This window comes from Sarcophilus harrisii, chromosome 3, assembly GCF_902635505.1.
Source record: "Sarcophilus harrisii chromosome 3, mSarHar1.11, whole genome shotgun sequence".
NCBI lineage: Eukaryota > Metazoa > Chordata > Mammalia > Dasyuromorphia > Dasyuridae > Sarcophilus > Sarcophilus harrisii.
In genome coordinates, this window is record NC_045428.1 from 350,591,783 (window position 1) to 350,618,691 (window position 26,909).

Below are 26,909 nucleotides of genomic sequence, written 5' to 3' on the forward strand. Positions count from 1 at the left end.
CCCAGAATTGAAATCAGGAAAACATTATATGAGTATCCTGGTGAATTGTGGGTATTTTATTACTTCCCAATGCTTTGCTTAGACCACTACTAATGAAAAGGACACAGTATAATAGACATTGACATGCCTTGTCTATTCTCTCTTCAATTTCATTGTGTGTTTTAGTCACTCCCCAAATAAAACTCTGTTTGGTACCTTTATCTCTTACCCTACTTATCAAAACATCAGGATGTTGGGGCAGCTAGATGGAGCAGTGGATACAGCACTAGAATCATAGGACCTGAGATCAAATTCAGCCTCAGACACTTAATTAACACTTACTAGCTGTGTGACCCTGGGCAAGCCACTTAATCTCAATTGCTTTGTGAAAAGACAGACAGATAGACACATCAGGAAAGGAGGAAGGGAGAAAAGGAGGGAGGGAGAGAGGGAGGGAGGGAGGAAGGGAGGCAGGAAAGGAGGAAAGGAGGGAGGGAGGGATGGAAAAACATAAGGGAGAAAGGAAGAAAGGGAGGAAGCGAGAAAAGGAAGAAGGGAGGGAGGGAAGGAGAGAAGGAAGGAGGGAGGGAGGGAAAGACATACCTGAGTATGTAGTTTTCAGCATTAGGGAAGGAGGAAGGATATAACTATATATGTAGTTTTCAGCATTTGTTTCCTAATCTGTAAAATGGGGGTGATAATAACATAAACTTCTCAGGGTTATGAGCATCATATGAAATAGTATATGTAAAGTGTTTTATAAAACCTAAAGCAGTATATAAATGTTATTTATATTACTACTACCTATATATACCATAATATATTAACATTTCTTTTAACATTAATGTGACTATTAATTTGGTCAGTACTAAATATAACAGATTGATTACCTTATAATTTTTACCTACCAAACAGACACACAGACACACTTTCCCTTTCTAATTTCTAAACATCTTCTTAATGAAGAAAAATATAAATTGTATAACTGTATCAGATATTCATTTATGTGTATGGCATAAATTATTAGTTTATTCTGAGTTGTTTACCAATTACTTTTTAAAGCCTTAAGTTTCATATTTATAAAGCTTGTAAAACCAGATCAGTAAGCTTAGACATATTATTTTAACATAACTAAAAGCAATGAAAAAAATGCATTTCTGAAAAATAGTGCAAAGCTATTAGCTTTACCCCCTCCCTAGCTTTCTCAATCAGATTATCATATTGTTCTTAGAGTGATAGAACATTATTTTCTCTATCACCGAGGTACTATAATATATATCAACTAGCATAGCCTTTTATGGTGAAATAATAGCATCACTATGATTAAAGGTCTGTCAGCGCTTCCATTATATGCTGTTTTTAGGAATTTTATAACCTGAACATTTGAATTTGCTTCAGGCATAAACTTAACTTACAAGTCCTCAGATGCAAAATTGTTGAGCTTTTTTTCTGTTATGTAAAAATATTAAAATGTATTTTAAAATGCTCGTGACTACATAAAATAGATTTTCCCCCACCCCTGCCTTGAATAGCCCTTCAAATTAAAGGCTGATTTAACATTTAGAGGCTTTATAGATTACTTATATCAATCCTATTTCAATCAATTGGAGAACTGATCGAAATAGGATAAAGAATTTTTTCAAACCTCTCTCACAGAAATCCCTGATCTTGTTGAAAAGCTGCAGCATGGAGATGGCTGATATAAGAGTCATCTCAAAATATAACTGAAGTCTATGATTTAGTATTTTCTTACCTTTGGTATGATAACTCATAGATATTTGAAAATTTAATGTTCTATATGAAGTGGATTAACAACATGGGAGGAGGCCCTTTCTAGACTTTCTTCCAAATGAAAGTTGATCATGGTGAAGTTAGTTAAGGAGGAGGGCATTAACCAAGATTAGGAAGGTGGAACAGTCCATAGCATCAAGAATCATGATTTTACAACTTGAAGGAGCCTTAGACATCATCTAGTCCCAAAATTTTCCCCTTAACTGGCATTTAAAGGTCAATAGTGGAAAATGACCTCAACTGCCCACGAGGAAAAGGTAGCAATTGCTTTAAATTTTTGCCAGGAATCCCTGTCTTGGGAGGCCAAAGCTCCTTAAGCCTAAGAAAAGCTACCTCAGATGGCAAAGGAAGTTACCTAAGATAAATTTCGAGTTTCTGTCAGGGAAGAGGGCTTATTGGAAGTTACCCCTAAAGCTATCCTTAGCCTTACCAGCTACTCCATTCTTAATTCTGCCTGATGACCAAACCTCTAGCCTGCCTATATATGTATTCTACCTTTGATCCCTATGAGTGGTCAGTCAGTTAATAAACATTTATTAATCATCTACTATGTGTCAGGCATTGGGGATACAAAGAAAGGCAAAAGACAGTTCCTTTTCTCAAGGAGTTCACAATCTGATAGGGGCTACAATAAGCAAAATATATATAAACAATTTTGTAAAAGATAAACAAGGAATAGTTAACGGGAAAGATTTCTAGAATCAAGAGGGATTGAGAAAGGCTTCCTGTATAAAGTAAAACTTTTGCTAAGAATTGAAGGAAGCCAGGAAATAGGCCTTTTGCTTTATCATGTCTGACATAACTTGAAATAAGAAGATGCATAATTTCTCAATGATATAGGAAAAACTCAGCCTTTTAAATGAAGCAGTCCTAAGCTATTTTCAGATAATTTTTAAAATTACTTACTAACCAAAGAAAATGAAAACCAAGAAAAACGTTAAGAGCCTCTGTATTAATTTTTTGATCCCATGTTTCCAATCTTGATTTATTAAACCTGATTCTCCTTCATTGTTCTTGACCTTGGGATGGATTATATGCTTGATCTTACTTCCTTTTTATTGGGTTAATTTCTCTCTGATCCTTATTTCTGTTTTGTACCTCAGCTTGATAGATGGATCTCTATGCCAATAACTCCCTTTCCTCCGTTTCCTTAAACATTTGCATGGTGTTTTGATTAGGACTATATTCAAAATCACATGGCACAATGGCACAGGGTACAAAATCATCTCTAGTAGATAATTTACATTAGTGACTATATCATGTTTTACAAGCCCAGAATACTTGACACAAGTCATAGTAATAGGGCCAGGAGCTAAAAGGAACGAACCCAAGAGATCACTTGGTCTAAATCATTTAATCTATAAATGGGGAAAAGGAAAGGCCAGGGAAACTTAAATTACTTATCTAAAGTCACAGAGTTAGGAATTTAAATCAAGTTCTCTTAAATGTAAATTTTGTGCTTTATTTAGACTTCCAATAAAAAATTTGATGATTACAAAAATGGAAAAATGAAAGAGAACTAGTTCAATACAATCAGATTGAGCTCTAGCTAAACAATTCAAATAAAATGGATTCTTATCTATTTAAATATCTAAAGTCTTAGTACCATCACAGGAATTTTACAGAAGTGTGAATTTTTCCTCTTGAGTCAGTATGGAAACATTGTTACAACTTCAGTTGATGGTCTTTAGAAATGACTTAACTATTCTTTCTGAGTTATGTGGCAGAAAAATATTCGTGAAAACTTATAGTTATTAAAAAACCAAAGCTATCTCTTATAAAACTGGAGGTGTTAACCCTTATTGTCCTGGCCAAAATCCAATTTAGGTAATTACATTCTGCTTACCTCACTCCCCCTAGCAATTTTTCAAGTGAATCTGTATTCTTCACTTCCTACTCCTAACCTGCTGTGTGGTGTTGCTATAAGCTGTTAAACAGCTGCCAGGTTTCACTACACAATAGTGACTGTGCTTCACTGTATAATTTGTAACCATTTGCAATGTGCTTTGGAATCTTTCAACATGAAAAGTGTTACCTAAAATATAAGATATTATCATAATTTTAAAGACACTCAGTGCTACTGCTTCTTATTTCAGCTAAATTTCACAGTTAGAAAAGACCTTATTTCATAAAAGATAGTCTTAAAAGTTGCTACAGATACTGTATGAAAAGGTATTTAAAGAGAGCAAACTCTTTATCAGCTATATGAATATTCTGACAAAGAAAGGAGTAGCAAGGAAGAACAAAAGCTTGACTTTTTTTTTTAACTGAAAATACATCTGCATTCATCAGATGGTAAAAATTTGCAATGTCACCTCAGAAAGACAGAAAAAAAAAAATGAAAAAATTCACTAGATGGGAAATGGAAGAATGCCAACTATTATGGTGAAAAAAAAAAATCAAGGAATAATATCCTTGGATAGCATGACCAGCCAGAGAACTGTATATAAGAACTATCATGGGATAATGTATTTTCTCATAATTAACAAAATATGCATTTCTTACATTAAAACCAGACATAAATCTTGTAAAGATCTTTCAACACAACCAAAGAGGAATATATATTTTTATGCATGTTGGGAAGGCCCATTGCTACATGGTTTCCACGATGTCATCATTAGCAGGCATTTGGATCCTTAGTCATTAATATTTCTGTAGAGTTAATAGATATCCAATAGTGTCATTTAATAATGATGATGATAATAGCACAATAATAATAAATAATAATAACAATGATAGATAGTTTTTAAAGTTTAAAAAGTGCTTTACATATATTATCTTTCATCACTATTAAGGACCATACCTAGGTAAAGGGGCAGGTCAATTTTCCTAAAACCTCCACAGCTGTGAATCATAACATTTGAAGAAATTGAAAAGCAGCCTTCATTGACACAGGAGTTGCTTGTGGACTGGGAATAAAATAAATTGGAGGCAGAGGGAAGATGAGAGAGATCAGACAACACTACTGCCTCTCAGCAAAGAGGTCAGAGAACAGCAACTGCCTCTCAGTCTCCTTGTATCATCATCATCCTCTCACATGAAGAGATCCATTCTAACAGGTCTGAGTTAGACCTCCAGCAACCACTGGCAGGTGGCTCCTGTCACAACATATGGCGCCCAATATGAGGCATAAGAAGCAGCAGTGTCTGAGAGCTGTTTGTGAGTAGGATCTTCCCAGAGTTCCTTCAGTAACCCGCAGGGAAGGAAAGAAAGTAACCCTGGTAAGACTTTTTTAGTTGGGGTAATTAAATGGGCCAATATATCAAAGGGCCAAGCTAGGAGACTGATAAGAGACTTAAATGCCTCTTCTGACTATAGTCCTCTTCTCCATTTGAAAGTCTGCCTCCATGACATCTCACAAGATCAACAGCAAATGCACAACCGTATTGATCATGCTGTGGAGGGAAAAAAACCCATAAAACAAAAAAATGGGAAATTGTTAATGACCATGACTAAATGAAGGAGCAAGTCAATTCTCTGAAAGCCTTCATAGCTGTGAATCATATCAACTGAAAGAGTTGCAAAGCAGTCTTTACTGACATAGGTGTTGCTTATGGACTGGGAATGAAATAAATTGGAGGCAGAGGGAAGAAGAGAGAGGTCAGACAACATAACTGCCTCTCAGTCTCCTTGTATCATCATCATCTTCTCACATAAAGGGATCCATTCTACAGGTCTGAGTTAGACCTCCAGCAGTCACTGGCAGGTGGCTCCCGTATCATAAAATCACAATTCTATGAGGTAGATGCTATTATTAACACCATATTATACATGAAAAAAACTGAATTTGGAAGAGGTCACAATATGTGGTCAACATTAGTTAGTAAATGTCTGAAGAAGGTTTATGTAGTCAGATCTGACTACAGGTCAAGTATACCCTGTCACTTACAACACCATACTTTTTAGCAATGGTTACAGGACCAGACCCCAAAAGAAGAAAAATTTATTTTTTGGAAATAAAATTATTAGTAACTTTTGGCTAAGGAGGGGGTGGAACAAGAGGTTATGCCATATATCTAGTACCATACATCTTTAATTTTCTAACTCTTACTACCATCAGATAATCAATTCACAGTAATAGGAAGGGTAAATGTTTGTGTATGGAGATTTTTTTAAAATTAGAGTTAATGCCTAATTAGCCACATGTATGAAATATTTGATAGGTTAACTATGCCAAATTGTTATCCATCAACTATAATACTACTATAAATTCTTTTTTTTAAGTCCTTTCAATAAAATGTAAGCTTGAGGACAAAGGATGCTACAATTTTTTTCTTTATGCAACTAGTATCTCTCATATTTTTGATTAATATTCATGAATATAAATGATAAAAACACCTGCATAATTATTTCAGAATTATAGTTCCACCTAATGATGAGATCCCTTCCAGTGAGTAAAAAAAAAACAAAAACAAAAACAAAAAAACCTCAGCATTTATCAGGAGTCAAGTTAGCACCTGAATGCTCTTCTTATTTGGCCATCAAATGTTCAATACCCTAAAAAAGCAAAAATCCACAAGAAAATGAAAAATCTTGCCCAAAGAATAAAAATGAAAATTGTTCCTAAGAATCTAAGAGTCAAATATTACACAATGAAATGAGTGGCAATAAGAGAGAAAGATGCACTCTCAGTGCATAATATTTATTAAAACTTAAAAACAGGAAGGCTAATCAAAAGTTAAGAAATCTAGAAAAAGCAAAAGAGAAAGGAGTAAGAAGATGTAAGAAAAAATGAACAGAAAGAAGAGGGAAGACAGAAAGGACAATAAAGAAAGCAGACAACAGAAAAAGATTCTAGACATTACAAGTGAAAAAAGGGGTAATAGAAAACATGATTACTGATGCAATAAGAAGTGATGGTAGAGAGTAGAGGTATTTACAAGGACAGAAAAAGAACAATTTTCAAACCATTACACAGTATTTGGACATTTAACTGTACTGACTTTCTTAACCTTTACTGGTTAATCCACGTCTTAATCATTCCCATGATTTAATGTTATCTCTAGCAGTGCCTCAGTATTCCAATCAGGTCATTCTTAACAAGCTCTTTCAACATTGCTCCCCCCAGCCCCACTCTATGCATTTATGCCATCTACATTTCTGATTCTGTGCTTTTGCTTCTGATTATCTTCCCATAACATGGGAGCCACTAATAAAAGATATAAGATCTATATTCCTTAATAGCCTCAGTACGATATGTAGTTCTCTATACTAACTCATTACCCACTACTGAAGTGGGTATTATAAACATATAGATCTCAGTTCATATCATGGAAAATTCTCAGTAATTTCTCTGGCTTAAAAAACCAGAATTTGGTTAATTTCTGAATCTTATTTAGGTGCCAGAGACTTCCTTCTATGCAAGCAAAGCTAACTTGTCATGGAATACCTAAATACAATGAATAAAGAAAGTAGTGGTAAGAAAGACCATAGTCAAGAAAATTTTCTTCTATGGTGGGATCCACATTCTTCAAACATTTATATGGCCGCTCCAAAAGTTCTACTATGACATTGAGGACTGTTTAAAGGAGTAGCGGGAAAAAAAAAAACTTGGGGTTTATAGGGAGTCAAGTAAATCATGACTTTGTTGAGACCCACTTTTCCCTAATCACTTTAAAATTATAGCACCACCCTGGATAGGGGAAGGAGGGAGGGAAGGAGAAAAAGGGAAGGAGGGAGGGAGAGAGAGAAGAAGGGAGAGAAAGACAGAAAGAGACAGAGAGACTATTTTATAGATGAGGATCCTGAGGTCCACAGAGTTTAAATGATCTTTCTATGAGTAAGCTTCTTTTTAAAAGAATAAGAACTTCTTAAGTGAATAAGGACCATACTTAAAATCAGTGAAGAAAGAGAACTCTGTTAGAGGTCATGGCTCCAACTCCGGAGTGGAATAGGCCTTAAATCACCAGCACTGCCTGTCCACATGAAAATGGCGGAGACTGTAAGTAATGAGGGGGGAGAGCCAGGGTGGTGTGAGACTCCATTTATTACAAAGACTGCAGGTCCTTTTATCATCTTGGTGCTTGTTTCTAGTTACTACTTCATACGTAATCACATTCTAGTCTATAGTAGGTATATGATTCTCTACAGGAAGCTACACATAGATATGTGTGCATTCCTTTCCTAATAAGGATATTCAAGGTACTCCCCCCTAAGGTCCAGCACATCTCCCCTAGGAACTGCCACATTGCTCCTTTGGGTGGGACCCCCTTTCTCCCAGCGCCATCTTGTTCACCTTACAAGGCTACCCTCAGATTACCTAAGCCGTGCCCTGTGCAATGTCCAAGGCTGGCGGGAGGGTTGGCAAGCCCTCTTACACAACTCCATGCTGCAAAACTTCATTCCTTAAAAGGCCTAAACAACTGGCTAGGGACACTGTGTTTTCCAAATTGCTTCAAGTACTAATCACCATACAGAGAGAATACTGTAATAACTTATTTTCCTTTCTCTACAATCTTTCCTTCTTCTAATCCATTAGAGAAAATACTACCAAAGTCATTTTTAAAACAGTTTTAATGTCACCTTTTTGCTCAAAAATCATTAATTGCTAATGAAAAACAAAAGTTGAAACTATTTACCCTGACATGAAAATCCATTTATCTTCTGACTCTCAACATACCAAACTATGGAGGAGTTTTTTCATTTCCCTCTAAAAATACATAATTTTAGACTTGGTTTACTTACTTTCCCACAAACTTGCTTCTCTATTTTGGCATCATCTTTCATTTATCCCTTAAAATCTTATCCATATTTTAGAACTTTACTAAAATTCCATTTCCTCTATGAAGTTTTCCTTGAAACATTTGAACTGATCTCTCTATCTTTAGAACTTCTAACACTCTTACTGATTAGGAAATTCATTTGGCAGTGAATGCTATACTGAATGAATGTTATCATATTACTTGGTCAGTTATGGATGTACTAAGGGAATAGAAGAAGCCTATAATAAGCCTACAGAGAATACTGCGAGCCAGTGTCTGGATAAGCCATGGGAAAGAATAGGCACATAGGGCTCCTGGAAAGTGAATAAGCATCACATGGGAGGAAAAAGGGGGCTAGGATACAAATTTTATCTATTTTATGCATTTACTCAAGATATTTATTCAATAATTTACAAGATGTAGCATTTTGAATACAGTGATTTTATAGAAAGATTACAGTGACTTTTGCAACCAAGCAAATTATATTAGTAGTTTGAGATCTTGTTGGGTATGTTCTATATACCATTAATAAACATGCAATTTTCTTTATCTGCATAAGACATAAGCTATTCCTAAATTTCTTAGTTACTGAAAGACTAGTTTTAGCCTGTGTAAAGTTTTACCAGTGGGTATGCAACCTCCTTAAGGAAATTTAATTCTACAATTCCAAAGAACTGATGATGAAAAATACTATTTATTTCCAGAAGAAGGATTGATAAACTCTGAGTGCAGATTGAAGCATACTTTTTTTTAACTTTATTTTTCTTGGGATCATGTGTGTTTTCTTTTGCAATATGGCAACATGCTTTGCATGTTTCATGTGTATAATTGATACATTACTTGCCCTCTTAGTGGATAGAAGAAGGACAGGAAGGCAGAAGAGAATTTGGAACTCAAATGGACAGAGTCATATGAACTGAAGCTGAGTCAAGTGAGCAGAAACAGAACACTGCACACAGCAACAACATAATGTGATGATCATCTATAATCAACTTAGCTCTTCTCAGCAATACAGTGATCTGAGACAATTCCAAAAGACTTGGAGAATGCCATCCACATCCAGAGAAAGAATTGTTGAAAACTAAATGCAGATAAAATCATGCTACTTTCACTTAATTGTTTTTAAATTTCTTATGGTTTTTCTTTTTTGTTCTGATTCTTCTTTCACAACAAGACTAATATGGAAATATATTCAACATGAATGTCTGTGTCATATCATAGGGAGGGAGGAAGGGAGAAAAGATCAAAAATCTTACCAAAAATAAATGTTGAGAATTAGAATTAAAATTTTTCAAAAAATTATGTGTATATGCACATATATATACTTATATATACATTTAGTCTTGAATATACACCTAAATTTCTCCCAAAAAAGTAATAAGAGAAAATGAAAAAACCTTTCATACAAAGTATATTTCTTATCTTATATATATATAGGCATCCATATAATTACAGAACTCTTGTAAAACTGGATTCTACATTACCAGAAAATTATTAAAATAATAAAAGCAATGTTTACCATTTAATATAGTAAAGACTTTTCATCTAAGTTCCCTATGAATGATATTCAGTATTTATCTTCACATGATCTTTTTGTGTAGATAAAGAAAATTCATGACTAGATTTTCACTATAAAGCTCTCATTTTTTTGTGAATAAAATTATAAAGGGAAATATTAATTAATATTCTAGTATAAAGTATGTTGATGCTAACAAGTGATCTGAATCAGAAATGTCCTATCTTCATAATTACCTCATAGGAAATCATTATAAGTTGGAATATTCTAAGCAATAATTGAAAACTTTTCTTTATATCAAATGGGTTAATTAACACATAGGTACATTACATTTTGTTATACTTTGTATATACAAAGTATATACTTGTATAAATATCATATATCCCCAACAAAATATTAGGTCCTCAGAACAAGGATGATTTTATTTTTATCTTCATCTCTCACAACTAGCAAAGGACCTTATTTATAAATGACAGAACTTTGTTGAATTGAACTAAACAGAAGCACAGAGTGGGGGAGAAGAAGCAAAAATTCTCTAATTTAGGATAAATTACAAAGAATGATTCCTGCAGTCATAGACTTATAGGATTATAGCTATAGGCCATAAAGGGACCTCAAAAGCCAACTAATTGGCTTAACCCCTTCATTTTAAAAATGAGGAAATGGAAGGAAGTGTTAGTTTTTCAAAATCACACTGGTAGTAAATGACAGAGCCAGGACATAAACCCCAGGCCCTCTGAATGCAAAGCCAATGTTCTGTATTCTGTCATACACTACTTGATCCTCTTTTCATTTAATTTATTTGAAGGCAACAGTTCACAAGTTGATATCAGTTTCATAAGAATGAATAAATCAAGGACAAGCAAGGATTTTAACTTTTGATTACATAAAATTAAGAAACAATATTTTGTGGCAAATTATTAATAGACATTAATGAAATTGTCAAGGCCATATCTTCTTTATGTGCTATAACAACTGATGAAGCCCCTCCCATGGTGCTTTATACATGTACTATACATAGTACAGCGAGGGCAGCCAAACGGCCCTGAGTCCAAAGTCAGCAAGACTCAGCTTTCTGAGCTCAATTTCAGTCTGAGATACTTAATAACAGTATGACCCTGGACAGGTCACTTTACTCTGTTTCCCTCAGTTTCCACATCTATAAAATTACCTGGAGAAAGAAATGGCAAACACTCCATCTCTCTGCCAAGAAAACCCCAAACAGGGTGTCAGAGTTGAACACCACTGAGGCAAATGAACATCACCCCAACTATGCATTACTTTAACAATTTAGGGATCTGTGCTTTCATAGAGTCAGCATGACATACTGGAAAGAGCAATGGATGTGGAGTTTAAAAGCTTGATTTCAAATCTTAGTAAACAACCATAGCAACTTGCTTTTCTGCTCAGAGCCTATATTCTTAATTTTCGTAAACTAAAAGACTTAAAAATTAATTCTACTATCTACAAGAAGTTCTGCATTGCAGAATAATGGCTCAAGAATTGAGCCCTCATCAGGCTCAGATGTTCACAAGTTGTTCAAATTTGAGCAAGTGGGTCATTTTAATTCTAAAAACTTCAATTTGGCCATCTTTAAAATGGGGATAACAACAATTATTATTTCCTACATCAGAAGGCAGTTGTGATAGAGCATGCTATAGACTTTAAAATCTTATACAAAAAAAAAAGTTTCCTGAGTGCAGATGTAACTTCTACTCATTTGATTATGATATGATAGAGCCATTGTCAGGAATGATGCAAACTCTACCTGAGTCCATCCTGTGTCCACTGTGAGCAATGATGTAAATTCTAAGCATTGCCAACATTATTACACAAAGGGTGACCCAATTCCTGGGACTATCTTGTCAGCATATTCAACTCACCTAAACAGATAAGAGACACTTCTTCCTCTGAGCAGGGGCATTAGACATATTCGTGTCCTAGAAATAATCTTTGTAACCAAAACACCTTCATTACCTGAATTACCATACCCTATTTCTTGGTATCCCATCATGCAATTGCTGACAGATATAATGAGCATGCAAGTTTATTCTTGACTAGCACCCTCTCTTACTCCTTCCTAACTCTAGATCCTGCTCTTATTGTTTGCCTCTGACCTTTAAATGGTCCCTTCACTCACAATCTGCTGCTTAATCATTTTGATTAACCCATGCACTTTTTACAACAATAAATGGCACCTTGATGATACCTTTTATGAATTTTTCACATTCTGAACTACTCTCTCCCCATCATCAATTACACCTGTCTTTCTAAGAATAGTGTGTTTAAATGCACCAAAAATACACAGGACTGATTATTGAGGAAAACAATTATATTCAAATACTTAACAATTTTTTTTTCTTAAGTCCATAAAGAAAGAGAGAGAGAAATGTGAAGGAGGGACAGAAATAGGGAGAGCAAGGGAAAGATGCATATGTAAGACTTTCCTGGCTTACTGGTTATTACTCTCCACACATTATATGCTAACCACAATGGAACATACATGCACATGCGTATATATTTTACATATGAACACACATGATTACCTCTACTTAAATATTACTATGCTATCCTCATTTGTATTTCTTCTGTCATTCCTCCAGTGACCCTCTCACATCCCCATCTCAAAGTCAGTAGTTAAAGCCTCAGGGCTGAACTGCAGGTGAACAGGAAAAATCAGATAATAAAGCTATTTTATTTAAAGTTAGATATGTTATTCTTTGTATTCAGACTGAGGACACTGCTCCTTCATTCTTCTTCTAAAGAACAAAGTGATTTGAGCTCTGTCTTAGCAGTTGTTTCCATTGAGATCAGCCTTCTTGTTTATTTCAAAGTGTGCAGCTACTTTAGAGGGCTGAGGATGTTGAATGTTTAAATACTGGATAAGGAAATCATTTCAGTATTATTTCTATATTTTGCCTGTGAAGTTTTCCCTAATTCAAACCCATTATACCCCCCCACAGATTTCTTGTTAATGCCTCTTTCCTCTTCTAATTACTTTTTACTGATTTATCTATAAACATACCCTCTACTACACTATATTGCATATGACCACTTCGAGTTCCATTTTGTTTGTGTCCCTTGCATACCACCACTTGACCACAACAGGTACTTAATTTTCGTTAAATTAATATTATCAAGATCTAAACATAGAATATTATTTTCTAATCATTATGAATAAATAGTTTACTTCAGTAATCGGTTAATTTCAAGGGTTCTATGTACATAGCTGGGCTTTCTAGCAAATTTTTGTCTTCCTGATATGCAATGTTAGAAAGATAACTTCAAAAATTAAATTCAAATCTTCATCTCTTTCTGGTGAAGGCGGAAGATGGCCCTGAAAAATTCTTAAGATGCTCTCTAATCCAGTTAAGTGTATAAAATGAAAATTTTATTTCAAGAAATATTTTTGCATATTGTTTCAGATAGCCAGAATATTTCCTGGAAAAACAGAGACATTCTTCAGTCTATAAAACAAAATCATTTTCTTGTAAGATCAATTTTCCACACCTTAAGTCAATATTTAATAAAGTATTTCCAATTTACCTTACTGTAATGAGAATGACCTTAGGATTTTCAAAAACATTTTTAATAACAAATTATATATAGTCAATACATCATTTATATTATCTAGAAATGTGACCACTTTTGGTATAGAGAGATGAAGTTTAAAAAAAAATGAGAACAATTTTCAACAGAAAACAAAAAGTTTCAGTGGGGAGGCAAGTCGCCTGCCTTCTGTCCCATCAATCCATGAATTCTCAAATTACAGATCTTCTGTTGTTTTCTGACACTTCCGTTTTGCAATGTAAAATAGTGTTTTCTTTAATAAGAATTCTTCAGAAAGCCCCGAGGCTCTTCGCCTTTGTTTGCACAGCCTGAGAGTTTTCATTTAAAGTTTTCACACTGTTTTTAAAATTTTCCATTTTTGATTCTAAATTAGTTAGGCAAAGTCCATAAACATCTATTTTGGCTTCACATTTTAGATAGATAAAAAAGATGGATGGAAGTGTGTGAAGAGAAATCCTTGAGATCTCAATAAATGAGGCTGTTCCAAACAACCTACCTCTTTTTCTCCCTCCTCTACAATCATATACACAGGGAGAGGTAAGTCATAGTTCTGTGTTTGTAAAAATCCTCACTCTATGAAGTCATGTTCCATTATGAAACAAGGGAATTTTTCAGAAAATAGGTTCTTATTTTCTCAGTGATACTTTTTTTTTTTTTTTTTTTTGGTTCCAGGAGTCCTGGAAAGCAGAAATAGGCAATAAAGCTGTAAAACCAAATGGAGAGACATAATAAAATTGGAATCATTTATATTAAGTACTAGTCAGCAAGGCTATAAGTGTATCAGGATTGATACTGGTTGGTTTCATTGGTCATCACTTTGCACCTGAAACCAGATTGAAGCTTTCATATTTGTCAATTCATTTTATTTTACATAATTTTAATGTTAAACTATAATTTTTCTTTGTAGTTCAAAGTCTGAATTCCAGTTGCTTTCTGAGAACAATTTTTTTAAAAAAGATTAAAAATTGAGACTTTTCCAGTGGCTTTTATTAGACTGACAATTAACTCTTTATGTCAAAAATCATAAAATCAAAATTTTTAAAATTTAAAGATTCCCTAACATAAAAGGACTGAGGAAGAAGAATGCAGACTATGAAAAATAAAAATGTAAAACTTGGTTTGAATAGACTTAAGGATTTTTTTCTATTGTCTTTTGTACAATTAAATTCTGTCATATTCAGGTGAAATGTTGCTTGATATTCTTAACAATTTGGGGAAAAGGTTTAGGGGAGGTATTTTTCATGGACATAAGATGCACCTTTGTAATTCACTTTATTTATAATCTTTCTTTAGTCTTATGGGTTGGGATTATGAACAAATCTTATGATCCTGTTATTTACTAGCTAAATGAAAAAATATGAACAATTCAGTGGGAGGAATTACAGGACTCTTATAGAATCATTCTTATATGTAAGTAACAATATTCTAAGACCTTTGTAGCATACAATTTTAATAAAGAAAACTATAAATTCTAGTTATATGCTATCATTTAGATAATTTCTCTGAAATACTGTCCAAAAATAAAAGAACTGTTCCCAGAAGTTCTTCTGATAGGGAATCCACTTCTGCATTCTTCAGTTTTTAGAAGAATTTTATCACCTTCTTGGCATCCTTAATAATGTGACATGATAGGTAAAGTATGTGCCCTATCTTCTCTCTTGCTACATTAGAGATGCTCCCCTACCCAAGTCTTCTCCAGTTTTTAATAATCCTGCCAAAGAACTAAGCAGGATTAGAGGAAATCTAGCTTAGATCTCATTAGCAGAGAAGGAGAAAAAGGCCTGGTAACAGCTGTCAAGATCAATATTTGGGAAGAACCAATCATTGCTAAGTAACCAATGTTGGAAACCAGAGACTGGGGAGTGTGGAATATCTTTAGGACTGAAAGTGTGAACAGAGATTTTCAGTAAGAGACTTAGGATCATGACAGAACAGAAATTTATCTTTGGTATCCCTTGTTCTTCAGTATGATGATTTGCTATTCATGAACTACTCATATACATCTATAACCAAATAATTATGGTTACTTTCTGATGAGATGTCTACCTCTTGAAGACAGCATATGATATATTATTTAGGAATCTTTACTAAATAAAAGTGTAACAGACTGGATGTAGAGAAGAAATGAAAGTCCTTTCCCTTAACCCTGCCTCTGTCTAAATGCCTAAGGAAGAAGGGAAGCCCTCAACTAAAAGGATTAGAGTTTGTGTTCTCTAAGGAGATTATAACATTGGCAGATATACCTGGTAAACAGCACTCCCCTACCTTTAAGAGGATTATGTGTGCCCAGAGACTAAAGTATGAAGTTAGAGGTTCCTCAGATTTAAGAAGCCATGTATGGACAAAAAGAGATTAGCGAGAGAATATAGTTAGCATTTTATAATGCTTTAAGATTTATAAAGCATTTTACATGCTATTTCATGTGGCATTCATAACAACTCTGTGAAGTAGGTGCTATTATTATCCCTTTTTTTTACAAACGATGAAACAGGTCTTTTAGAAGTAAAATGAGTTGTCAGGATCACACAAGCCCTGAAGTGTCTGAGATGGCACTTGAACTCAGATCTTCCTGACACCCAGCTCTGCAAACAAGTTAACCTTTCTTGGCATGAAAAAGAAAACTCTCTCCTTCCCTTCCTACTCCAGGGATAATGCAGTGATTAGAATGTGAAATCTTACAATTTTGAGCTTTATATGCATGACTTCTAATTCTGTTGCTTAGCCCTATAATTGTTCTACTTTCTTTGGGGAGGCAAAATGAAGCTTTATCAGTTTTAATTAGCTTCCCTCCCCTATATAATTCCCTTAAGATAATGACTTAAAAGATTTATGATTCCTCAGAACAGATACTTTTAGTTAGGGAGATACCCCTATGAGGTCACTTTAGGGATACTAAAAGGTTAAATGAGGTTACTTAACTTTCCTAGAGCCACCCAACAAATAAATGGAGTCCAAGCTCTTCTAGATTGAAATTCCAGCTCTTTATCTTTTATGATTCATTTAACTAAGGGGCAAGCAGGAATCTTCTTCTCCCTTCCACTTTGATGGAATTAGAAAGTGTGTCAGTAATTGGGAAGGATTTAGAAAAAGCACATTGTCCATTCCAAAAAGAATTGGAAGAGAATCACAAAGGGAAGGAGCATTGACATATCAAAAGAACCATTAGGAATGAGAGGGTAAAGGAAAGTTACTAGAAATTTTGCTCTATACAGATTAATAATGATTATGATAAGATTCATATGTTACATTTTCACAACATATAAATTTGTCTAATGGACTCTCCTTATAACCAACCTATATATTGTGACGAATGAAAAGCCTGAGAGACAGAGTTTCTAGGTAACTAATAATTAATTAGGCCTAGGAAATAAATTGATGGTCTATGATCTCTCTCAGTAACCAAGACAAAACTAGGAAGATCCTGGAATACTTAAATATATTTGGGAAAGGAGATGTTCCTGACAGGTGAAAATCAAGCTGGATTAGTGAACACTTAATGAGAGGAGAGTCATATTAATGAGGAGATGGGCTAAAATTATTCTTCAACTCTTCCTCTTGAGAACATGATTTGATCATGAGACTCAGCTGTCTCCAATTCTAGACAAATGAATCCATCTCCATTCAGACCATTCTAGTTGTTTTTCTCTTTCATAAACAAGGCTACCCCAAATTCTAATGAAAGGTTCCAAGGACAGGGGTTTATTTCTCAAGGAAAAGAGTTCACTTAGATAAGATTCTGTTTGTTAGATCTTCTTAGTTGGGTGGAATCCACCCAAGAGAAAGAGCATGTATCCAGAGAATCTGGGCAATCTCACCCATGAGCAATGATCTTCAGAGACTGATTTGAACAATCTGCAAGGACTGCTCCCTGAATGAGGAAATAAAAAGGAAAAACTGCAATCCTAATTTAATGATTTGTTGTTATTAATATATAGAAAATAATAATTTCTTTCCATATAAGCAGTATAAGTATTAACATAGTCAAATAATAATTAGGAGGGCATAGTTTAGAGAAACTAAATGATTTGCTTATTAGGTCATACAACTTAGAAAAACTGGAGACAGGATTCTAATTCATGCCCTCTGGTTCCAAGTTACAAAACCCTGTCCATTATAATAAGCTATGCTACATCTATATATCTATAACTTGTTGTTGCTTTACAACATTTTTAATAGCTGAAAAGGTCTTTCACATAATTTTTGAACATGACAATGTTATAACATTGGTAGCATAAAGGTTATCCCCATTTTACAGAAGAGAAAAACAACGTTTGGTGAGAAAATGTGAATTTCCCCAAATTATTCAACCAGTAAGTGGTGAAGGCAGAATAGTAACATGAGTATCCTCAGTCTCTGTCTAATGTGCTCTTTTTTTTTTTTTTTTTTTTTTTTTTTTTAACATTAAAGAGGACTCTCAAGGGGAAAGAATACAGGGCTTTCAGCCCATAAACCTACAACCAGAAAGAACCACTGGTCACAAATAAATTGAGAGTAAATCAATGGGCCTGAAAATAAAATATATTCTTTAGTTGGTCAATGGAAACAGAAGAGCAAAATTTCCCCAATGGCTTCATAGGTGAGATGTAGAAATCAAAAAACAGAAGAGGCTTCTCAGTCAATAATGAATTTATCTTTCTAATGCTCTTTGTTGCATAAAAAAGTCTGATAATAAATGCAAAAAAGTCAATAATATTAAGAGTCAAAAAGAATTTAAAAATTCTCACAAATTCCATCATTTATGGAAAAGTATGGCACAAACCAGTTTGTCAGTTTTACCACAGAATTTTGTTTCATCAATTTAATAGTATTAATTTACAATAAATTGTATAATCATATTTTTAATCAGTTAAATTTCTGACAATATTTTTGCAACTGAATATTGGAAAAATATTTTCCACTAATAGTTTAGCATACAGAATATTTTGGAATTCTACCATGTGATACAAAATTATTCCACAATCAAAAAAATTACTATATAAACTATAGATTAATATGTCAAGTGTGACTATGTTGGTGTAGGAGTAGAAGGAGGGAGATTAGCACAGAATGGGGCACTACATATAGGTTCAGAGAACAAGAGAGCTAAAACAGGGTCACCACAGTGGCCACCTAGTTCAATTCCTTCATTCTTACAGATAAGGAAATTGAGGCCCAGGGAGAATAAGTGACTTAAGGCCATATAAGGAGTATGAAAATGACAAATACATACTTCTAGATCATTAAATAATATAATTGATGCTTTCTAGCTATACATCACACTTACTACTCAGAATTACAGATAAATAATGTGGTCCAATTAAGTAGAATTTCAAGATAACAAAAATGTATTCAAGTGCTCACTCTTTAGAAAAAAATAACTTTTAAAAATTGAAATCTTTCTGAAGTGGATTACAAAAACACAGACCTCTTAAACAGTATATTTAGAATATAATTTAATGGAATCCAATTTTAACATCACTTATGTACTATGTTCTAATAGAATATTATTGTGGTATATAAGGTTATTCTTCCTACAAACTTGGCTCTAGAGTGTTTTTTTGTTTTGTTTTGTTTTGTTTTTTAGGTTCTTAAATCTGTTATATTTTGTTTGTAATGGTTTTCCTATCCTTTCCTTTCCCTTCGGGCTCTCACTTGTCATTTCTGACTATTATTAACATGGCTGGATCTAGTAGCAATCTTACACCTTCTTTTGTATGTTGTAGGCAGGAAAGCAGATAACCAAGAACATTCTAATTACATCTTCAGTAAAACTAAGTATGCTGACTGAGAGGCTGAGGAGCTCTCTTATGAGTAAAGTACATGAGCTTTGGCACAAACCCTCTATGAAATCTATTTTTGACTCCTTAGAGGCTTTTCTGGTATGTGAGCTTATTTCCCAACTGTAGACTCTTCTGAGTAACTGAGGCTGCCAGATGTGACTTTTTGAGTAAGTGAGGTACTAAAGTAGCACCTACGCATAGGGGTCATTCACACAAGACTTAATTCTTTTTCCATGTCAGCAGAAATCTTTCTTCAGTTAATAATTATTACTCCTAATTCTTAATCAGTTTAGTTCTGCTTTCTTATTAATCAAACTCAGCTTTTATAGTTCTCTGTTTTCAGGTATACAAATAGAAGTCCAAAATTAATGATTAGGAAATGATAAATCTACATATACTTTTTTCTTCTCAATAATGCATTCAATAGCAATCTAAAATTTAAAAACTATATAAATCACAGTCATGGTCATAATAGTATTTTTTTGTTTCCTTTTCATCTTTGCCACAAGGCCCAATAAAATCTGCATATGGGTTAGGGAAAAAAAAAAAAACAGGTCAAAAGAGAGGAAAAATCACCTTTGTTATTTTGCCTTTAGAATTTCTAAACATTTTTTTCCCAACATCTCAGTGAAATAATCCATTTTTCCAATACTGCAGGCATTCAAATGATTGTCATTCATGCAAATAATCACTTACTTACACTATATGAGTTTGGTTTGGATAAAGCAAATTACCATTTGAAAAATAACTGAAAAAACACTCTGGGTTAAGACTGTGTTTTATGAACCTTAGGTTGGCCACAATATTTCTTAACCTTTTTCTCCTTGGTCTCTTTTTTAGCTATATTATCTCTGGCAATATCATCTAAATTAATAAAACATATTCAATTTCTGCAGGCGTTTTTACCATTAATTTAGTATAAGATGTTGTAGGAACATGTTATCAGATGTACATAAATCTCAAAAATCCAAAACTTTATTAGAAGTTCCATTATGGAATTAAATCAAATGCTATAATACTTCCTGAGCTAATATTTACATTTTCCTTATAATAAATATACATGAAAAATTTAAAAACTGCTATCAAAAGATGAGGTCCTTGTGTTATACAAAAATCTCTAAAAAACAAACAAAAATCTCAGTTCTACAAACTTGACTCATCTGATCAATAATTAAAAATTTTAAGAAAGCTGAAGTTCTCATTGTACATAAAGATAGTAGGAAGAAAATCTGAAAAAAAAAACAGAAAAAATAATAATAGTATTCATTTAATGATTTCTTTCAAAACTTTCAAAACTCATTTGACTGACGTATTAATATTCCCATTTTACAGGTTAGAAATGTAGGTTCAAGGAGGAAAAATAATTTTTGAAAAGGTCACATGGCTAGCAATCCATAAAAGGAAGCCAGAAGATCAAGAACAAATGTTACCCAGATTATGAGATTAGATTAGGAGAATTCTGATATAGCACAATGTTACATTTACATTGAGTGGATGTGGAAGATTAATGACAGAACTAATTGGAAAGAAAAAGTGTCCTGAGTTGAATTTAGGAAACCAATCTATGAAGTTAATACAAAACATCTTTTTAACACCAGTATTCTCCCAAAGATGTTACATGGCTCAAAATTATGGAACACTATGACAAAGCCATAAAATTAAAGGTGAACCAAAAGAGAGTAGAAAGATACAAGATAAATTTTTCAAAATAGTATAAAATATGACAATATGTACATGTGAAAGACATCATTGAGGAATGACCAGAAAAAGAGAGAGGAGTACCACATAAATAGAGAAGTATAACAAATGAACAACCCATGGGCTGCAGTGATACCATGAAATGTTAAAAGACCTTAAGCATTTGGGACAAGGTAGTGACTTCATGGAAAGTCAGAGATCTTTCACTTACTATCTGTGTAAGTAGGAAAATCACTTAACTCCTGAATGTTTCAGTTTCCTCAAGTATGAAATAAAAGAGTATGGTGAAATGATTTGTAAAACATCTCAAAAATTATAAGATTATATGATTTATTATATCATATAGTGATTTCAGTCACTGAAAACAATATAAATAATGTATTAGTATTATTTTATGTACATAATTTGGGGAGGAGTGTCATTAAAACAAAATTTACATGAATTCAAAAAGTACATTGTATATGCTTGCATTGATACTAAACATAGCATGTGCTATCATTAAACTATTCCACCTTCATTTCAGCAAAAATGAAGCCATCTCTGCATTCTTTTTAGGAACATAATCAGTTGCAAAATGTGATATCTCTAGCTAGTATAAATCCCACCGAAGCAAAGTTCTTGTTCGCAAGGGAGGAGTGTTCCTTCTGATAGGAAAAACAATTGTGCCAGGTTTAATCAAAAGTGAAAAGGATCTCCAGAATGTTCCCTTGGAGCCACATAACCCATTGCTAATTTCAGGATGGGCTCAGCAGCATGGGTAATAAAAAATGTCCTTCTTAGTAACAGAAAAAGAGAGAATAGCTGTTTCAAGTACATGTGGAGACTGAACTATACAACTTGACTCTCCATTTACATGATGTTCAGTTCTAATCATTTTCTGGTAAATAGAAAATAGACAAGAAGAAAAAAAGATAAAAGAAAAACAACAGTAAAAAAAGGAAAGAAAAACCTGAAGAAATGTAAGGTAGTTTCAGTAACCAGTTTTAGTATCCATTTGAATTTCTGGTCACTCTACTAATTAAGAATTGAACAGAATGTTTACTCTAAAAGGTACACAGTTATACAAGTAGGTCAGTGAGGCTAAAAAGTGTTAGAAGATAAAACTAAGTGATGAATGAAGAAACAAAAAAGAGATGCCAGGAAATTTTAAAAGCTTGCCTTTAAATGTATAAGGGGGAAGGCAAATAACTCTTTACTACTTGCATTTATTCAACCAATATGGATTAAGTACCTACTGTCTACAATTATCTCTGCTAGCATTACTTACTTTGTGTTGTATTGGTTTTGAGATGAGAAAAAACCTTTATAAATGGTGGTATGGTGAGAATCTTTCACTGAGTTTAAAAGGAATGACTAAAATATGGCAAGATATACCACAAATTTCTGCAGATTTTCAGACAATAATTTATGATACAATATGAGGGAAGAAAGTCAAATATACTGACCTGCTCACATCAGGAAACCTGATTGGAAAATATAGAACTTGGCACTTGGGTCTGATGATGCTTTCCAGATTCTTGGGTCTGTGGTCAGGAATCAGCTTCATAAATTTTCCAATAGAAGTTAGAAATGACTCCATGTTAAAGGCAGAATTGAAAACCACGACATCAGCCACTAAACTGCATGGAGAATAAAGAGGATAGATGCAAATGATATGATCATATTCACAGTAGGAATTTTAAAATAACGTTTCATTCATGTTTTTTATTTTTATATCATAGTCATTTCCAGTTATACTAGCCATTTTGCCTTCTTCCTCCACCCTCAGTTGTTGAGTCTTCCCTTCAATCAATCAAGAAGAATAAACTACTATGTACCACTCACTCACCTATGCACTGGGGATACAAATACCCAAATGAAACTACCCATACTTGCTATGATTTTACAACCATTCTGGAGTCTGGGCAGGGCATGGGGAATGGAGATAACCAATATAAATATAATATAGACAGCATAAATATAACAAAATAATTAAATACAAAGTTCTTTAAAGGGGAGAATAATACTAGCAGGTGGGGGGCAATAAGGAATTGTTTATATGCAAGAGTGGCCAAGCAGCAACTTAAAGAGAGGGATTCTGTGACCCAGAGAAGGAAGTACATTTTAACCAAAGGAGAAGACTTAATATTATCGTTCTACTTTCTAACATTAGGAAGACACAGGGATTGGTTAAATAGGGGTGTCCAATAGCTAGATTTTCAGTTCAGGAACAATAGTTCTCATCAAGAGATTTTTCCATTTCAGACAAAAGGACAGAAGCATATTCAGTATTGTTTTTATACAGCCAGAATATTTCAATCAGCTTTATTTTTAAAATATATATGTATGTATATACATATACATATATATACACACACATTATATATATATATATATATATATATATATATATATATAATATTTGTACTTTACTTGCAACTTTTTACTATCCTTTTTAATCAAAATATTCCTATTATCTAAAGAGGTATGGCAAGTTCCATCTTATGTTGAAGTTTATAAACATTTTATAAAACAGTTCAGCAAAAATGAGCCAACATGTGAATAGAGTTCTGATAGCATAAGTAATATTTCACTTGGAGCAGCTAGAAGGTGAAGTGGACAGAGTGCTTGGCCTGAAGTGACTTGGCCAGGAAAACTCATCTTCCTAAGTTCAAATCTGGCCTCAGACACTTAGACAAGCTGTGGAATTCTGGACAAGTTAGTTAACCCTCAGTTTCCTCACCTGTAAAATGAATTGGAGAAGGAAATGGCAAACTACTCCAGTATCTTTGCCAAGAAAACCCAAAACAGGGTCACAAAGAGTTGAACAGAAATGAAATGACTAAAGAAAAAGTATTCTATAGCTAAAGTCCCCCACTTCTGCAGAGAAGAGATGGAGGTACATTTTTTCAAGATCTATTTAGGGCCAAGATTGTTGGTTGTTATAATTACATAACATTTCAGGATTTTTTCCCCCTTTCCATTTACATTGTTGAAATTATTTTACATCTTCTTCAGCTTATTTAACAACACATTAGTTTACCTAAGTCTTCCTTTGATTTTCAGTATTCTTCCCATTTATCATTTTTTTAATGGCGACAATAATATTACATATAATCACTTTACAAAATTTGATTTGCCAATTCCCAATATTTTAGCTTAATTCTTTATTACTACAAAAGGTGATGCTATAAATAAATGGGTATATATACATATATATATATATATATATATATGTATATGTAGTACCTTATCCTTGTCTATTTTTCAGTGAGATCTTTGGATCATAGGAAATGGACATTTTCATTACTTTTTTTTCAAAAATTTCAGATTGTTTTACAACATGGGTATACCAATTCACAACTCCACTAACAATATAGTACAGTGCCTGTCTTTCCACAGCGTCAACATAGACTATTTCCACATGACAGATCAAAACAATGACTATGTTTCAAAAATATCACCAAGTTAAGTAAGCCTTTTGATTTTGTACATTATGCTTCCACATGGCAGAGGAGATAACTGTTATTTTCTCACCCTATTAAATAGTGCAATTTCCTCTTTGGCAATACGTATTAGATGGAATTCTACATAAATAATGCTGAAAATATATTGTTTGGCTTTGCATTCAACATAAAGAAATGTCATTATTTTAAATAATTTTGATGTTGAAGAATTTCCTATGACACCATGGTTTACAGTGCCAAAGACAGCATGGTCCTTTCTCTTCTCTGCCAAAGGTTATTTACTGTCAGTTTTCTTCTATGAGATCTTACTACTATCTCCAATACCTAACATATCTCGAGTTTTTCAAGAAATGTTGCACCTCTGTGGAAATGATTATTACAGTATTGTAAATAACTTTTTTTTTCTTCCAATAAAGAAATGATCCTAAGTTAAAGGTTGTAGAGGGCAGAACTTTGGAGAAGTATACTTGAAACAAGGTGTTAACTCAGTGGAATTGATGAGATGATTGTTCTCTAGTACTTAACATGGTGATGTAATGGTTCTCTAAGTTCACACATAATCAGTATGCTGTAATTATGTAATTACAATAAGGTATATAAGAGCTAACAAGGACTGGAAGATAAACATTCTATCTTTGACTATTCTCGTGGTGGCTTTCCTGCCTCTTGCACTATGGGGGAGACTGGCAGACCGGCAGACTGCTGGAGGAGACTGGGTCAGACAGTTAGACTGTGAGTTAGACTGCTGGTGGAGACTGTAAGCCAGACTAACTGAGACTGTGGAGCAGACTGGTTCAGACTGGGAGACTGAAGGAGACAATAAAGATTTCTGACTAATCTAGTGGTGATTATTCTGCTGAGACCAAAGCTGGTCCCAAAGCCCTCCAGAAAGCTAGCTCGGACATTACAAAAGTTAGAACGGTCATTTGGACTAAGGATCCTCGAAGGCCAGAACATTGTCACCTGGCTCCCTAAAATAAGTATGTTGTTCATTCTTTTTTACTTATTTCTGATTCTTTGTGATGCCATTTAGGGTTTTCTTAGCAAAAATACTGAAGTGGTATGCCATTTCTTTCTCCAACTCATTTTACAGTTGAGAAAATTGAAAAAAAGGATGAAGTGATTTGTTCAAGGTAACATAGCTAGTATCTGAGGCCAAATTCGAACCAAATTTGGTGTTCTATCGATTGTCTCCTAGCATACTCTGAAATGTAGGAGTACCATGGTCCATCAGAATGATATACGTGAATTGCCAAATTGAAGCTCTATTTCAGAATAATAGAAAAACTGCCAGTTGAACTCATATCCATGCCTTCTATAATATTTTTGTAAAATATGCTATTTTAATACCCTTTCCTTTCTGAAGTTATGGGAAGTCAAAGTGACATGTATTATAAACATCTGATACTTGTTCCAAGAGTTGTATAGAAGATTACCATACACATCAAACATTTCACATGCTAGTCTGGCATGGTCAGAAACATCTATAATATCTGCTACCAGAGATGCTAAAGCTGGCAGATACCTTGACCTTGAGAGTTTCAACCTGCAGTAGACAAAGCCAACTGGGCACTCTCCCTAAATCTGGCACCAATACAGTAAGTGTCCACTCATGGGGTCAAATTGACTAAGGATGGGCAAATAGGACCAGGTGCAAAATGGAGAAGCCCAAAGCCCATATGACAGTCAGTAATTAGATCATTCCTATAAGTGGAATGACCTATTCTTAAAAAAAAAAAAAAATAATCAATTTGAGCTAGATGGGATTGTAGAGACTGTAATCTAATTCTGTTACTCTGAAGATATAAAACTGTTATGCAGAGAGGAAAAATGAATTGGCAAAGACCACAGAAGTCATAAAAAGAAGAAAAAATAAGCTGAATGAATGCAAAATTGTACAGAGACACTTTTGCTTCATCCTTTGGGAATAAAAAATGACATGATAAATATTATCATATTTGTAAGTGGACCTCCTTCCTTTCAGAAATGAATCAGTGTCATATTTTAAAAGTAAACTTAAGAGTCTCTTTTATAAGACCCAGGTGGATTAGGTGACTTTTGTGTTTTCCTAATCCCTTCCATTGTAGCAGAAAGGTAAGAGATCAAAAAAGATATAAAGATACATAAATAGAATGCAAATACCCAGTAAAAATGCAAATTTAACTAAGCAGAAACACCAAATCAAATCTTCAGCAGAAAGCAAATCAAATATTTGGAATATCCAAAAGCAACAAAAATGAAGTCAAAAGTTTGCAACATTTGATCCCCAAAGTTATAGAAGCTGTATCTGGAATCAAGGAACTTGGATTCAAATACTGGATTCAACCCTTAATATGTGACTGTTAATTTATTGAAACTGATAAATCTGAGGATTCACACTTTCCTCAACTATAAAATGGGCTTGTTGTGAGGAAAGCCTTTTTTGTAAGCTTTTAAAGAGCTAGATGTA

General features: G+C 33.7%; 1 protein-coding gene across 3 annotated transcripts in view; it reads right to left on the minus strand.

Annotated features, from left to right (window-relative positions):
- GTDC1 (glycosyltransferase like domain containing 1) overlaps nt 1-26,909 on the minus strand; it is a 333,584-nt gene that overhangs the window by 176,201 nt on the left and 130,474 nt on the right. For all 3 annotated transcript variants that reach the window (XM_031960035.1, XM_031960034.1, XM_031960033.1), the window contains exon 6: nt 22,460-22,633. In XM_031960035.1, coding sequence (XP_031815895.1) covers nt 22,460-22,633 — 174 coding nt within the window. The remainder of the gene's footprint in view (nt 1-22,459; nt 22,634-26,909) is intronic.